The sequence below is a fragment of the Rosa rugosa genome, chromosome 5 (assembly GCF_958449725.1).
Source record: "Rosa rugosa chromosome 5, drRosRugo1.1, whole genome shotgun sequence".
In the NCBI taxonomy this organism is placed as follows: domain Eukaryota; kingdom Viridiplantae; phylum Streptophyta; class Magnoliopsida; order Rosales; family Rosaceae; genus Rosa; species Rosa rugosa.
The window spans coordinates 23989701-24005413 of NC_084824.1; the positions used below are offsets into that span (position 1 = coordinate 23989701).

Here is a 15713-nt window from a genome sequence, read left to right on the forward strand (position 1 = left end):
CAGTCATCAGTCGCCAGGCTCCAGTCACCGGAGGTTGCTAGAGTTCCCCAAAGAAGTCGCTAGAGATTTTATAGGTCACCGATAGAGGTGGCAAACGGGCCGGCCCGGCTCGGCCCATTTTAAGCTGGCCTAGTCGTGCTTCGTGCCATGCTTGGACCTGCCCATTTACTTAAACATTAAGCCCGGTCCGGCCCATGGCCCGAGCCCATATCGTGTCGGGCCGTGCTCGTGCCGTGACGTCAATAAACAGGCTGTGCTCGTGCCTACCCACTATAAAGCATGATTTTAAAATCTTAATTTAAACAAATAAAAATTAATTTTATTTAACTATATAGAAAATTAAAATAAATTAAGTTCTACAACGTTTTTCATAATCTTAGCTTTTTAAGATTAGTTTTCTAATAATTTTTTATATTCCACTATAAGAAAGAAAGAAAGAAAAAACTCAAAATATATTGTTTTTAGTATATTATTGTGAGATTAATCTTTATTAATATAATGAAGATTTAGTATCATATTATTCTTTCCTTCATTCTATAGTTGTATTATTATGAGATTAGTATTTATTAATAAACATATATTTAATATTTAGAAAAAAAATACTTGTGTCAAAATAAGGATATAATGTTTTATTTCACTATTTTGACAACATCAAAGAAATAGCATTGGTGAAATTATCATGAGATTATAAATAAAGAGGTCTAATATTCAAATCTCATCATTGTAGTTTTTTAATATTTTTAAAAACAAAAATGAAATTTTGTGTTTGTAATGGGCTGGCCCACAATATGTGGTGCTCGGGCCGTGCCGGGCCCACTACGGGCTTGGGCCAATGGGCCAATATTCCTAGGCCCAACCTGACCGGTATTCTAACGTGCTCAGGTCGTGCCGGGCCACTAATGGGTTTGGGCGGTGCCGTGCTCGTGCTTAGCGGCCCGTTTGCCACCTCTAGTCACCGAAGACTTTTATTACAGCCAATAAAACCTAATTTTTATGAGGGGGCAATAAAATCAGATCTCGGGCAAAAAATATCACTTAGAGGGGGGGGCAAAATTGTCCAAAAAAACTTAATTGGGTAATAGGGCAAAAAATATGTAACTTATTGGGTAAGTGAGAAATCTTATAAGATATTTGAGTAAGTGGGGTTTAGTATAGCTAAAATTTAGGTAAATGGACATTTTCTCAAAAAGAAATTATTCACACCAATTTCCAAGTATTTTCCTTAAAACATTAGAGGTTAAGATAATTTGCAACCATAATAAATTTTTATCCAAACTAAGTACTAGTATTTCTTTATTTATTTATTTTTGAAATAGGACATCAAGCCTTTCATATAATCAAAAGTAGGCAATTACACAACATGACTTATTCCTGGGAGGCCGCCCTAATACAACTTAGTGAAATCACCTAAGTAAGAGCCAATTCTTGTCTCTCCATTTCTTCCTACCATACCTCCATGGGTTGGTTTGCTTTTTGTTTGTGGTTCTTCTCCTGCCCAAAACCTTCGAAGAATAAGGAGGAGACTTTTGAACCAGACCCAAAATGGTTGTGGCTGGGCACGAAGAAGATAGAGAAGAAAGAGAAATATTGTTTAAAATAATAAAATAATATATAAAATTTAACCTATCCACTGGAGTATAAAATTGTCAAGATGACAATTGACACATCAGCCTTCAAATTCAAATTTGACACAAACAAGTTGTACAAATTGTACAATCAATAAATTTGAGAAATATATATTTGGGTTTACAATCCGATTTTGGTGCATACAAAATACAATAATAGTCAGAAGTTGGACATGCTGATACTTTTCTATCCCTTGATGGTTGATGGCTGTAACACTCGAGTTGTCTACCCACGCAGCCATGCTAAGCGGGAGTCCCTTATCGTTTTTGGCAGGGTGGTGCACATGGAAGAGAGGTTTTCATTGGGAAGCATGGCATCACCTTAGTTCATTGGGGGCCATGGCTGGGCTTTGGCGGTGCTTAACTTTAATCTGATAATTATCTTCTTAGGATGGTGAATTGGTGATGTATAATTTTTACTTCCCAATTGAATGAAGCACGGGTTAGCACGCATTTCGTATGATAAAAAGACTGTGTACACTTTGCTTGTAATCCTTTACTGGATTATGTTTCAAACAAAAGAAAAGAAACTGGAGATTGAAACATGGATACACTGATATACAGACCAAGAAAATTGATACCACAGCTTTTAGGTTTAGGATACGCCAATACATAAATTAGGCTAAGAAGAAAACTTCAATATTTGGATCTGATAAGATCACACATATATAACAACATCAACAAATATAAAGAGCTCAATCAAGGTTCAACACTTTCTTCAATATCACCCTCTCCCTCGCCATCAACCTCTGCCTCTACATCAACCTCTGCAAACATTGAAAAATCTATGACAGAATCTTCCGTTAATGATGAAAGAAGAAATTCAGAAAAATCAAATGGAAATTCAATGCGCTCTTTAGATCCTTCACAGCGAAATTTACTGATATGAGAAGCCAGCTCTGCTATTTCATCATCACCCTCATTGAAACCAATGCAATCCTTGGCCTCCAAGAACGAAAGTTTTTTGCAACCCTTCAGTAATATGATAAGATTATCCCGATCGATTTGTGCCCTATTCAAGCTCAGGTGCTTAATATCAGGGACTAAGTTGACAATTGCCATAACCTCTTCTTTACCAATTTGGGCATTAGACAGTGTTAAATGAGAAAACAACTTGCACCGTTTGCTGACTACTGCAAGAACTCTGTCCAATTTATCGCAGCTGCCCAATGACAACATACACAAGTACTTGAACTTGCCAATCGATTCGAGATCAATGTCTTTTTTCCACAACAAATATCTTGGTAAACCCAAAATCACAAGGTTAGGGCACCTGAAATAATGAAATTACACAATAGTTTCAGCAAAGTGTCCAAGGCATATCAAATACACAAATAATTATTTTAGAGAAAGAACTTACGCATCTGCAACATATTCAAAGGCTTCTACGGTAGAGAATCCAGGTAGCTTGAGAAAAACAGCCTTTCCTTGGCTACGATTGACAACAAACTTTATAAAGGCAGTTTCGGAGACACGATTGCTATCAAGGCCAAATTCAGAAACAAATCTTTCATGGATTGGATAATCAAATTCATAAGGAAATTCAGGTTCAAATTCCGGAAAGATAAGACTTTTCCAGCAAGAAGGATTTAGTGTTTCTTTGTGCCATGACTTGCACACAAAAGGAATATCCAAGAGTAGCGACTCCATATCAACTTTCTCAAACACTTTCACCAAACAGTCCTTATCTAAGTCCTCCCATCTTCGTTGATCCATCTACAAAAATAAAAATGAAAATCAATCAACATGCAATACAGGTTTTAAAAAAAAAAATCAATGATCCGACAAAAAAAAAATCTAAAAATAATGAATCGATTATGTTGAGAAGGGAACACCCTAAATCTATTGGAGGAGAGGAAGGTAATGCTAGTTAGAGTGTATATTATAAGGAGCAAGCAAAGTATTGAAACGATTGGAATAGTTGTTAATCAAAAAAAAAAAAAAAAAAAACGATTGGAATAGTTTGATATGAAAGAGTTGCCGTGTTTAATACCATCAGTCAGAAGAAATTAAATGTACATTATATCAAACTTCACTTTACACAGTTCCCAGACTTAATATAGTACCAAGATGAAGACTAAATTCTGAGAAGATAATCCTAAACAGAAAAAAGAATACTATTCAATTAGAAAGGAATTTAAAAATGACAGGTAAAATGAAACTCTATTGACGGAAATGGTACAAAAATTATGTGTTAATTTTTTTTTTTTGAGTAATGCTACGGGGGCGAAATAATATTTTCATCACAAGTCAGAATAGGCCGTTACATATCATTTCGCTGTTATTTAAGGACATAGACAAACAAGAAGTTAGTTGTAATAAACACAAGTGGTACGTACATATAGTCCTACTCATTATACATTCAATACGTAGAACTAGCGAATATCCTCATTCGATATTACTTCAGAGACGCTAGAGAGACATTGAGTGCACATAAGTGCTTAGGTTCCTGAAAAAACAGGGAATTTATTGTAAAATACAAGCTAAAACATAGTAGAGACCTAGGGAAAAACCCTAGCCCAAAATAGCAAGCCCAAAGCATCCAAAGGAATAGTTTAAACTTCAGAGTCCATCAAGCTGGTCTGTCCCCAGCCCATCACCCTCAACGACATGTCGTATGTCACATGCCCAGCTCTCCTGACGACATGCCATATGCCATAAGCACAGTAGCACAATTCGACCCACTCTGCCACGATCTACGCCGCTGCAGCCACTCACCACTGCGACCCAAACCGCCACGCCTCACGTCACCTACAGCTCACACCTGAAACACGCCGCCACAACTCGCGCCGTCCGGAATCCCACTAGTCATGATTAGCACACCCCCGCCGCTGGTTGAGATGCAGCCAGAAAAAATCCAAAGCGCAGCCATCCATGAACAAACCTCGGACCGAATTGGATCAAATACCCGTCCGGCAGCAACCCAAGACGACGGCGATGCCGGAGCCAGCACCGGTCGAGGCGCCGCCAGACGAGATTGAATAGTGAAACAGAAAAGACCGATTTTAGGGTATTAGGATTTCTCACTTCCCTATGAGAAAACTTTTTGAAAAAAATAATTATGTGTCAACTTTTATCAAGTATTTGTAGTAAAAATTAAGGTCTACTTTTGTAAATGTTCACTTAATAAAATGCCTACAATTATTGGTCTAGTAAATAACAGATTTTTCTCCGATAAAACATTGGTAGAGATTCTTTCCACTATTCAAAAAAAAAAATCCACACCAATTTTTCTTCGACAAAAAAATAAAATAAAAAATAAAACATGGATCAGGCATCAAGCATCCAAGATTTATTATTTTTAACGTTAACTTCATCACTTTGACCAAGAAAAATCCCATATAATCTAGAGCAACAATAAGTATGTATTTGAAACGATCAAGATAGGCATCAGACTAAAAATCCGAGAGCGAGAGAGAGAGAGAGAGAGGATAACGAGATGACCTGTTGCTTTCGTCCCTTGGTTCGGTTGGAAGAGCTGAGAACAAACTAGGAAGAATTGCAGCTCAGTTTGTGAAAGGAAGTGTAAGCTTTATTTATGAAAGAAAAGCTGAAGGTGGGTTGCACAGTGTAAAGCAAGTGTTTTTGCTTTTAATTTTTTAAAGCACGAGAAAAGTGAATCAACAAGTGAACAAACTTTGATTAATTTATTAATGTGGTTACTTTTAGAATCTTTCTTATACATTAAGGTCATTTATTTTCTTACTATTATTATTATTATTTTGCAAAAGGCAAATTTGATAGCAGATGTAATTGACACATTTAGTAGAGATGTCGTTTCTAGACCTCCAGGCTTTCACTGCTGTCGTTTCGTAATTATTCGAAGCTTGATTTGTGGTTTTCGTTAGGTGCGTTACAGTACAAGAGATGGTTCTCTTTAGGTTTTTATGAAGTGGCAATTTGTTTCATCGGAGTGCTCATCCATATAGTGCTTCTTTGTCTAATATTATTATGGTATAAGAAGAGTTCCCTTTCTTTGTAGTCTTGAACCTTGCTTTGTCAGTTAAGCTTAAGTTGTGTTTGTAATGAGCTTCGCTCATCAAAAGCGACTCCATCTTGGCTCGAGAATCAGATTTGGATTTTTAAATTTTTGTTTTCTTTTTAGTTATATTCTCTAATAATCGAATACCTAATTTAGCATAATCATAACCTAACTCTCATCCCCCTCTCACCATTTGAGCTAACCCGAATGGCTTATTTAGAGTTTAAACTTTTTATATATGTTCTGCTAGTCTTCGGCTATTAATTCGTTTATGATAAGGGATGTAGAAAATAACAAGCTACGTTTTTGGTATTCTTTCGTTGAAAGCCAAACAGGCTAGAAGTACAAACAAGTCCAATAACCCCAATCCAATAGAAACACAAAACATGGAGCTTATTTGTCACATAACTAAAAACACACATCCCCACCCATACCTCTGATTAATTTGCAGGTTGTACTCCCAAAAGTGTGGTAATGCAACAAGCTAAGGTTAAGGTACCAGAACGAATATGCAATCAGAGAAATCTGGAGGACTATCTTTTGGGATCGATGCAGCTAGGATATTGAGAAACAGCACACACTGCAAGAATTTTAAAGTTTTACATTTGTCTTACTGCTTAGAATGTATAAATGCTACAGCAGTTGTAACATTCAAATTTGTTTTTGTCATCTACACATCAATTTTTTATAGTAGTGAGGAGACTAGGAGAGTACCCAGAAATGCAGAAGTGATTAACTATGAAGCCTGTTTTGATGTTTTTAATGGCTCAAATATGAGTGTATGATTCATGTAATTTTGATTACAATAGATTGATTTGAACTTTTGACAAATTGACATGCCTAATTGAACACCCTGTGATATTTTCTTGGTCTTCCGAACAGGGCACAGCGAAATTTAGACCAGCTTGGTTGAGGTTCTTCAATGGTCATGCAATCACCCACAACGTTAAATGTACCAGATTCTCTAAGCACAATTCACTTGGATGGCGAGTGTTTTCTTGATATCTGGGCAATCATCATTGTTCTTGAAGTAAAGCTTGCGGTCAATCGGAACTATGCAGCTAGTTTTGTTCAAGCAGTGCTGTTCAACAACCTCTTTAGATACAGGGGAGTCGCATTTACCCAAGGTGTAGCTTCCACATGAACCAACAGGATCGCCGAAGCTTGCAAACTCAACTTCGACAACCTTTTTGTAGTTTGGACATTTCAACTCCGCGGATGTTCTGACAACATCTAAAACAGGTCGGAAGAGGCTGTTCTCTCTTGCCCATGACTTGACATTTGGAGGATGATACTCAGTAATGAAGCTGCAAATGGTATCTCTGTTGACAATCATAATCTCAATGCTATTAGGCTTGGCTGGCTCCTCTTCCAAAACAATAAGAAGGTTTTGTGTAGGCTTGATGAAGGATCTTGGGATGTGGTACTCGGATTGAGTAGGTTGTCCTAGAGGAGAGAGGAAAGACATCCAGTGCCGGCCAATGCTCTCACCATTCACCCACATCATTCCTTTTCCCATACCAGACATTTTAATAGCCACAGGGTCATTCCCTTCAGGAGCATCAAAATATGTCTTGTACCATGTTAGAGCCTTTTTTGGTTCATTTATTTCACCCCATTGAACCCGTTTCGATCCCTCTTCAGTGAAGACTTGGATCTTCTCTCCATTCAGGCCAACTTGATGCCCCCACCCATTTCGTGAGAGATCTATAGTTCCAGTGTTCAGTCCTAGAACTTCTATTTCTTTAGGCCCTGCATATCTGTGCTCCATGTACGCTCCGCTATCTGGAAGACCAACTGTCATGGCAAGCAAAGCTATTTGGTTGACCCCGGCCTTTAAGGACACAACTTTTTGGAAGACAAAGCTCTTCTCGTCGTGGCTCCCATGTCCGGAACCAACATACTCACCATTGACAAACACCAGCATTGCGTGACCGAGACTTCCAATTCGTAGAACCGGTTGAATACTTTCCTTCATGGACATGTCCCTGGGATTCAATTCAAGGCTGGTTGTGTACCACGCATAGTCTGACTGATCTTTTAGCAAGCTGTAGAGCTCCAACGGTGTCCTATTAGTGATCGGAACTTGCACGGTGCTTGGAATGGGTTCTGAAGACTCCATCCATCTCATTTTGTTGGCCAAAGTTGATCTGACAATGTTCCTTGCATTATGTTGCGATACGATGGTTTGAGTATTGTAGACTACGGTCTTGCAGTCAGGGAGGATGCTAATAGAATGCGGTGGAAGGTAGTAGTCTTGTCCTCGCCAATTAACAATTGCTTCACTCCTTGAATTGTTGTTGGCCAAGAAAGCAGCACAGATTTTGGAGTTGTTTTTCAACTCGTAGAAACGAGCCTCGAGGTTTTCCCCTAAGTTTTGGACACCTGGAACTCCCCAAAGCAAAGGCTTCCTGCTTAGTCTCAAAGCCTTGTGCAAGTCCTTGAGGTGACTCCATTTTGGGTCCCTTGGCAAACCATATTCGTCAAGAGGTGCTTCGTCATAGTAGCGAGTTGTTGTAAAAATCGCACTTGTTCTTCCAAAATTAGTCCCACCATGGTACATGTAGTAGTTGGTTAGAGCTCCATTCTTTGAGAAAAAGCGGGCAACTGAAAATGCAATATCTTCTGCGGGTCTCTGTGAAGCTGGATCACCAAATACTCTGTACTGAGCTGTCCAGTTTTCGGTCCATAGAGCAGGCTTGTATGGCTTATTAGGCCCGGAGAAAGTATCTCCACAATGCCTTCCGTTACAAGTATTAATCACCGGATCAGGAGCATCGGTCTGCTTGCACATGATCCATGGTACTCCAACGTTTTGCTTTACGGCCATCCTTGCTGCCCATCTGACATAACTGAATCCCATGTCTTTATATGCAAGCTGTATATGATCGTACTCATTTTCGATCTGTGCCAATATGATTGGGCCACCTTGAGCAAAAAATAGCTTCGCTTCTTTCAGCTTGTTTACAATCATGGTCACATACTTCTTCATATAGTACTTGTATGGTGCATTATCAGTACGAAATATTAGGTTGGGGACCTCTCTCAGCCAATATGGAAGTCCTCCATGGTTCCATTCGGCTTGAATGAATGGCCCAACTCGAAGGGTAACATACATTCCATGCTCTTGAACAAGCTTAATGAACCTCACCAAATCATAGTTTCCTGAAAAATTGTATTGACCCTTCACCGGCTCGTGAATGTTCCAAAACACATAAGTTTGAATTACATTCAAACCTCCATATTTAGCCTTTCGGAGAAGATCAGGCCACATTTCTGGCGTGCTTCGTGTATAATGAATTGAACCCGAAAATAGAAGCTCTCGTTTGCCATTGATAAGCAGCGACCTCCCATCATATGTTACGGGCCCTGTTTCAAGCTGGTGCTTCCCACCATCGTGGCTACGACCTTGGCTTTTCGTATGGGCTACTGCAGCTGAAACAACCAAGAAAACAAGAGCTATTAAGAGCAACCTGGAGCTTGGTACCGCCATTGGTTTTTTTTTTTTTTTTAATTTTTTTGTTGGGGAAAAGAAACTCCTAGTTTAGCTTCCTCCTTAGAAGGAGGTTGCACCAGAAGCTTATGCACAACCTACATGAAACACAATGATTTATAAGACTGCGGAGGAAGACTTTGGTTTTGAAATTTGAGTTTCTGTTACAATTGGCTGGTGTATCTTTCTTTCCAAAGCCATTGCTTTGTTGTTAGTTTACTCTGTCTCCGGTTGTTTCTGCGGTTTCGCAGCTGTTAACGGCTTTCACGTTGGTTTCCGGGGGAAGACAAAATCACTACTCCTAGCTGGTATAACAAGCTTATTAACTAACAAGAGTTTTTTGGTCAACAGTGCTCCTATATTGTTGTTACTTGTTAGTTTTCTACCTTATTATAGATATCAATATCTAAATTGGTGTTCATATGAAAATTGTAAACATCATTACTCGATTATTGTTCCTAAAAGTAAGTAATAGATTCCATTGCCGTCAATGTTATGGCACTACACACTAGTACTTCATATTAATGCAATTATGCAATAGAGATTCATGTCTACAGGAGTAATTTTTATATACACCCTTTTTATCTTAATACACATCCTTTCAGTTTTTTCAGTAATTTTCTAATTTTCTAATTTTACCTTTTCTACCCATTCTCTCTCTCTCTCTAAACCTCAGTGCTTGACTGGCCTCCTCCTCATGGCTATTTGCATTTTGTGAAAATATTGAAAAGTACAACGAGATAAAAAGGATTTGAATGTGTATTTGGAGCAATTATGAGATCTGATGGAATAGCCATGAAGAATGAGAATTAAATCATTTTGAGAGAGTATGAGAATCAAATCATTATGAGAATTAAACATATAAAGCCAGGCCTCCATTTTACCATCATTTTGTGATCTTTCCACTTGTTAGAATATTTAAGTGTGTGTGTGTGTGTGTGGGGGGGGGGGGGGGGGGGGGGGGGGGCTGGGAATTGAACAGAACAAAATACACTCGAATATATTTCTGAGTACATATTTTATTTCCAGCTAATTGCCATAAAATACACTCACTACATTACCAGGCAAAAAAAACAGAAATTCAGCATGCACTAAAGGGAAAACCCACCATCACCAGCAATTATTGTATAAAGACTAAGCAATATAAAAAAAAAAAAAAAATTTAGCCAAGGGATAGTAAGAAACATTACAAAAAGTGATTCACCTGAATAATCGGGCTACGACAGAAATGAGCCATGAATGTAACCATAGGATAAAACTCTAGATTAAACAAACATAATGTAACCATAGGATAAAACTTTAAGTAACCAAGTAACCTAACACTATTAAGAAAGACTCTGAACACAATCAATATCCTTCCCCAATATTATTCATGATTCTAAAGAAACACCCTACACATAGAATAAGCAATATAAAAAATGATTAAAACCCTATTACAAATTACTGTTAGTAATCATCATGTAATACTTAAAAAAATAAAAAAAAAATAAAAAAATAAAAACATAATTGATCAGTTATGAAATCATCAACCTACTATGTGAAACTCCTATCTAGCTTTTGGACTTTAATCACATTAACTCTTAGAAATATAAGCACAAATAAGAAGAGAAAGATCAAGTCATCAAACTAACTGACTTGCAGACACAAGCCAAATGCTTTGCACAAATAAGGGAAAAACGCACCAACAGTGTCCGGACACTTTGAGGACTGTCAAAATTATACCTGAACTCTAAAACTTATCAATGTGATACCTGAACTTATATTTTCTTGTCAACATAGTACCTATGTCAGCTTTTTGTCACGGCGCCGTCAATTATGACCACGTGTGACGCACGTGAGGCTGAAAATGAGGGCAAAAAAGACTTTCACTCCATCCCTAAATGAATAAATTTAAAATTGAAAATAAAAACTGAATAAATTATAATATTGAAAATAAAAGTTGAATAATTTTTTTTGCTTTATTCCAATCCAATACATTATCCAAAAAAAAAAAAAAAATCTCCCAATCCAATCATCATGATTGGATATTATCCCCATCAACACTAGCAATTCTTCAGTGACAGCAACGAAGATAAGTAGTTGAACCAGAAATTGTTTATGTTCATCTTCTTAAACCCAGCAAAAAAGCAAAAAAAAATCCCAGCAACAGCAAAAAAGCAAAAAAAAAACAAAAAAAATCCCAGCAATTGTTGATGTTCTTAACCCATTTATGTTCATTTTCTCAAACTCTACAAACCCATTTTGGAAGAGAATGGAAGATCTGGGGATTACCAAGAACCAAAAAGATCGAAAAATTGAAAAACAGAGTACCAAATGAGGAGCACTTGTTGACACCTTCAAGAGTAACAACAACAATGAGAATGCAAAAGGCAACAAGAAAGCGAGGACTAGAATGGTGTGGAAGACTATTCTATAGGAGATGTGAGGAGCTGCGACCTTGATATTCATCAAGTCAATAAACCCATTGTTGCTCGATCCAAACCCACGGACCCCATTATTCCAGCCATACACCTCAATTAAACCCATTCCACCATTAATCACAATTGAACCCATTCCAGCCAATAATCATAATATTCCAAGCCTGCGATCTGTCCTCCTCCCACCGCCGCTGGTAGTCTGGTACACCTTTATCCTCTGCTCCCTCTCTCCTTCCCCTCACCCCACCAACCTCCTCTATACCTACTCTGAATTCATCCCCGCCGACTTAGCCGCCACCACTCTCGTTCTCTCCTTCGACCTCCTTGTATACACCATTGATCAGAAACTCAAGACCCCGCCAACCCTCCACTCTCAAATCACAGCTCCAATCCCACCCCGCCATCTCGACATGTAACACCACCTCCTTTTCTTCAATCTTCACCAACTGTTGTACTGGGTTTCGATTTTCACAAAAGATAATGGAAAAGATAGCCACGGATTTAAGGACAGTGTGGTCAACCTTGAATGCAAGCTCTCGATCATAGGCAATTGCAGGCCAGAGAATCACTCTTGAGGCCGATCGATTCTGGGTAACTGATGATGAATGAGAGAGAAGAAGAAATTTTTTTTAATTCTTCCTTTATTTCTCTCTCTTATTTATAAAATCCATTTAAATTAATTATTTTATTCATATTAAATCATAAATCAGATAAAAAAGCAATTTGAGGGGCACATCAATCATTTTAGCTCTCATTTTCAGCTCACGTGCGTCACACGAGGTCAACTTGACGACACCGTGACAGAAAGTTGACGTAGGTACTACGTTGATAAGAAAATATAAGAGGTGTTTTTAATCTTCAGAATAATTATTCATGGGTAAGGCTGACGTAGGTAATTTAGAATAATTACTCATGGGGGTTCTTCTTCTTCTGAAGGTGGGGGGACTTCGGAGTTTTGGAAGTCTATTTGGTTCGCAAATGTTCCTGGGAAGATTAAGGTTCACTTTTGGAAAGTTTGTTCTTCCATTTTGCCCACTAATTCACAGCTCTGTTCTCGTGAGTACCTATTTTGGATGGTTGTTTCTTTTGTAATGCTGCGGAGGAGACAATTATGCATGTCAGCTGTGAATGTCCTTTTGTGAAGGACTTGTTGAATTATTTTCCTTCATTGGGTATAGTGCAGTCGTTGCATATGGTGCATGGTTCTGTACGTGATTGGTTGGCTTTGTGTTTGGGGAATCTAACTAAAACGGATGCTTCCTTATTCTTGATATTGGTCTGGTTTGTGTGGAAGGAGAGAAATAAGAGGCTTTGGAATGGTAGGTTTGCATCCCTTGATCAGCTAGCTTTTCAGGTTACTTCTTTTTATCATCTTCATAGGTCAGTTCAAGCTCCTTCACGCCGGGTTGTGGGGAGAGGGAATTCACAGTGGACTCCACCTTCCCCGGGTTGGCTTAAGGCTAATTGTGTTGGGATATATGATGCTTCAAGCCATTCTGGTGGTATTGGGGTTGTGCTTAAAGATAGTTCTGGCTCAATAGTAGGCGGTGTTTGCTCTAAGGTGCGCTGGGTGTCAAATCTGCCAACTGTTGAAGTTTCGGCTTGCCGAGCTGCATGCAACTTGGTGGATAGATTTGGTCTTGCTCCAGTTGCCTTTGAGTCTAATTGTCAGCACGTTGTGACTACTATTAACTCACAAGGTGTGAATACTTCTTTGTTAGGTAGAGTTTATGAAGATATTTTTACTATGCTGGGGAGCCTTCATGGCTCTTATTTCAGCTATATTAGTCGGACTGCAAATAAGGTTGCCAACATGATGGCTAGATTTGCATTAGGTTCTGATTTTGATCTGTATTGGAGTGGGTTTGTCCCCACAGAAATCAGTGGCTTCTTAGCCACTTTGTGTACAAACTGATTGACTTCTTCAATATATACTCTGACGTCTTCTCCTAAAAAAAAAAAAACATAAGCCGTCCAATTTTGGTTTTGAAAAAAATATCAGCCATCAGATCTGACTACTACTGTATCGTTAGAGTTTTTAATTAAAAAATAATAAATCAATTAACTATTTTGCATATTGGACTCCTGTGACGACCTATACTTTTAATAATATTAAGAAAGAATATTATTATTTTTGCTTGAGTATTAACTTATATTATTTTATTTTTTCTTGAAATATTAACTTATATTCTCAAATATGGGTCAGTGTCAATGGGTCGTATTGGGTTGGGTTCGTGTCGGTTCAAGGTATATGTCGTGTCACAAGAGACAAACCCAAACCCAAACCCAACCCATTTATTAATCGTGTCGAAAATTTAAACCCAAACTCAACCTATTTTTTAAACGGGTTACCCGTTTCCAACCCGCTTAACCCATTTAATAAATAGGTCGTGTCGTGTTGGACAAAATGACCCATTTAAGGGTTAACACTGTGACCCATTTAACTAAAAACATGCATAAATTGATTAAATTCACTAAAAATTTCATAAGACGAAGAATATAAATAATTATATATAATTTATAAATAATTAAATCCAATAATGATGAAGCAAAATATTTCAAATTGTCCAATCCTATGATCAAATACTCCCAACGTCCAAAATTTCAAGAAAAAGTATAGCATAATCGAGTTATACGGGTTCACTTCGTGTTGGCGGGTTGACCTGTGGCCAACCCGTTTATTAAATGGGTCATGACGGGTTGACCCGCTGCCGACCCGCTTTTTAATCGTGCGGGTTCAACCCGCTTTATTTCGTGCGGGTTTCGAGTCGTGTTATCTGGTCGTGTCGAAATTGACAGCCCTATATATATATATATATAATCAGGGCCCTTCTAGTGAGGGATCCCTTTTTTTTGTCTTTTCTAGAGATAGAGCATTAGACTAACTTTTTGATCATATTTTCACATCTCAACCGTTCAGTTTTTAGGTCCTAATGTATAGATCACTTCTGCAAATTTTCAGCCAATTTGATGATCGTTAAGGCATCCAAAACTGCAATTTACCATTATAAAACCTAACGGTTACGGTTTGACAGATTCTGTCCGTTCGTGTAAATTGCAGTTTTGGATGCCTTAACGATCACCGATTTGGCTGAAAATTTGCAGAAGTGATCTACACATTAGGACCTAAAAAATGAACGGTTGAGATGTCGAAATATAATCTAAAAGTTTGTCTAATGCCTATCCGTATAAAAGACAAAAAAAAGGGATCCCTTAATGGAGGGGCCCTCTATATATAATTGTTTTATGGTATGATATATATAGACACACACACACATATCATAAAAACGTTCTGTGTAGATATATTTATAAGTATATAAGCTGTCTCTATATTTATAGACCTGCCCAATATTTATGTTTCTAAACCCAAGTCAATTTAAAGAAGAGCCCAATACCAATTGACTTATACTTCTGTTGGATGTCGTTTAATGACAAACCAATCTCTCAAACTCAAAACGTTGTCGGCTATCTTCATCGTCTTCCTCCCCTATTTTGATTCTCTTTGCAAGCACCACTCCACCTAAATTAAAGGATCAGAACCACTACGATAGACCACCATGATAAGAATAATCTTAGAAGCTGGAGGTGTCGATGCTGTTGAAGATCCTTGGAGAGTCAGTTACTAGAGTTGTGATTCATCAGAGCTAGTAGCAGAAGGTGGATCCCTAGAAGCATGTGGTGGAGACCTAGAACCAGGAGGTGGCAGTCCATATCGAAACATAGAGGAAGCTGATAGTGTTGGCATTCAGTTCTACTCTCTCTTGTGCTTATCTAGAATTAAAATTTGACATCTTTTCCATACACTATAAATATCCAAGTTTGTTCTACTTTCTTTATTGAGTTCCCTATATTTGTTTGTACAAAAAAAAAAAAAAAAGAGTGAGGGAAGGAGAATTTTTTAGACTAGAGATGAACCTGAAAAGTATAAGCCCACTTTCTAAACGAGGTAGGGGGATCTTGAGAAACCTCTATTTAATTTGCTTGGTTGCTGTTTTGCCATATGTGATTTCATGCAATTATGAATTTTGAATGATGAATGAGTTAATGGGTGCTATCTGTTATTTATCATATTGTTTGATTAGTATATTCTTGAATTCTAAGGGATGGATTTGATAGAATGGAATGGGAATGAAATATGTGGGAGTATTCTTTTGTGTAGTTGAGCATAATCCGTATAGACCAAATTTCAGGTGGGC

General features: G+C 37.9%; 3 protein-coding genes across 5 annotated transcripts; 1 reads left to right on the top strand and 2 right to left on the bottom strand.

Moving 5' to 3' along the window:
• Positions 1 to 2184: 2184 nt before the first annotated feature.
• LOC133712219 (F-box/LRR-repeat protein At3g48880-like) lies at positions 2185 to 5228 on the bottom strand. 3 transcript variants are annotated; one of them, XM_062138336.1, is made up of 4 exons: positions 5070 to 5199; positions 3965 to 4667; positions 2986 to 3341; positions 2185 to 2898 (listed from the first exon to the last, which is right to left on the bottom strand). In XM_062138336.1, exons 3-4 carry the CDS (start codon positions 3339 to 3341, stop codon positions 2325 to 2327), a joined length of 930 nt encoding a protein of 309 aa, XP_061994320.1. In that variant the 5' UTR covers positions 3965 to 4667; positions 5070 to 5199; the 3' UTR covers positions 2185 to 2324. The 3 variants fall into 3 exon arrangements, with proteins under 3 accessions (XP_061994320.1, XP_061994319.1, XP_061994321.1); XM_062138335.1 differs by lacking the exon at positions 3965 to 4667 and having other exon boundaries at positions 5070 to 5228; XM_062138337.1 differs by lacking the exon at positions 5070 to 5199 and having other exon boundaries at positions 3965 to 5053.
• A 1099-nt stretch (positions 5229 to 6327) lies between these two features.
• Positions 6328 to 9400, bottom strand: LOC133708302 (beta-galactosidase 13-like). The gene has a single exon (XM_062133773.1). It carries the CDS (start codon positions 9098 to 9100, stop codon positions 6572 to 6574), a length of 2529 nt encoding a protein of 842 aa, XP_061989757.1. The 5' UTR covers positions 9101 to 9400; the 3' UTR covers positions 6328 to 6571.
• Positions 9401 to 12628: 3228 nt separating this feature from the next.
• On the top strand, positions 12629 to 13432 carry LOC133711397 (uncharacterized). The gene has a single exon (XM_062137527.1). The coding sequence runs from the start codon at positions 12629 to 12631 to the stop codon at positions 13430 to 13432; it is 804 nt and encodes a 267-aa protein (XP_061993511.1).
• Positions 13433 to 15713: the final 2281 nt, after the last annotated feature.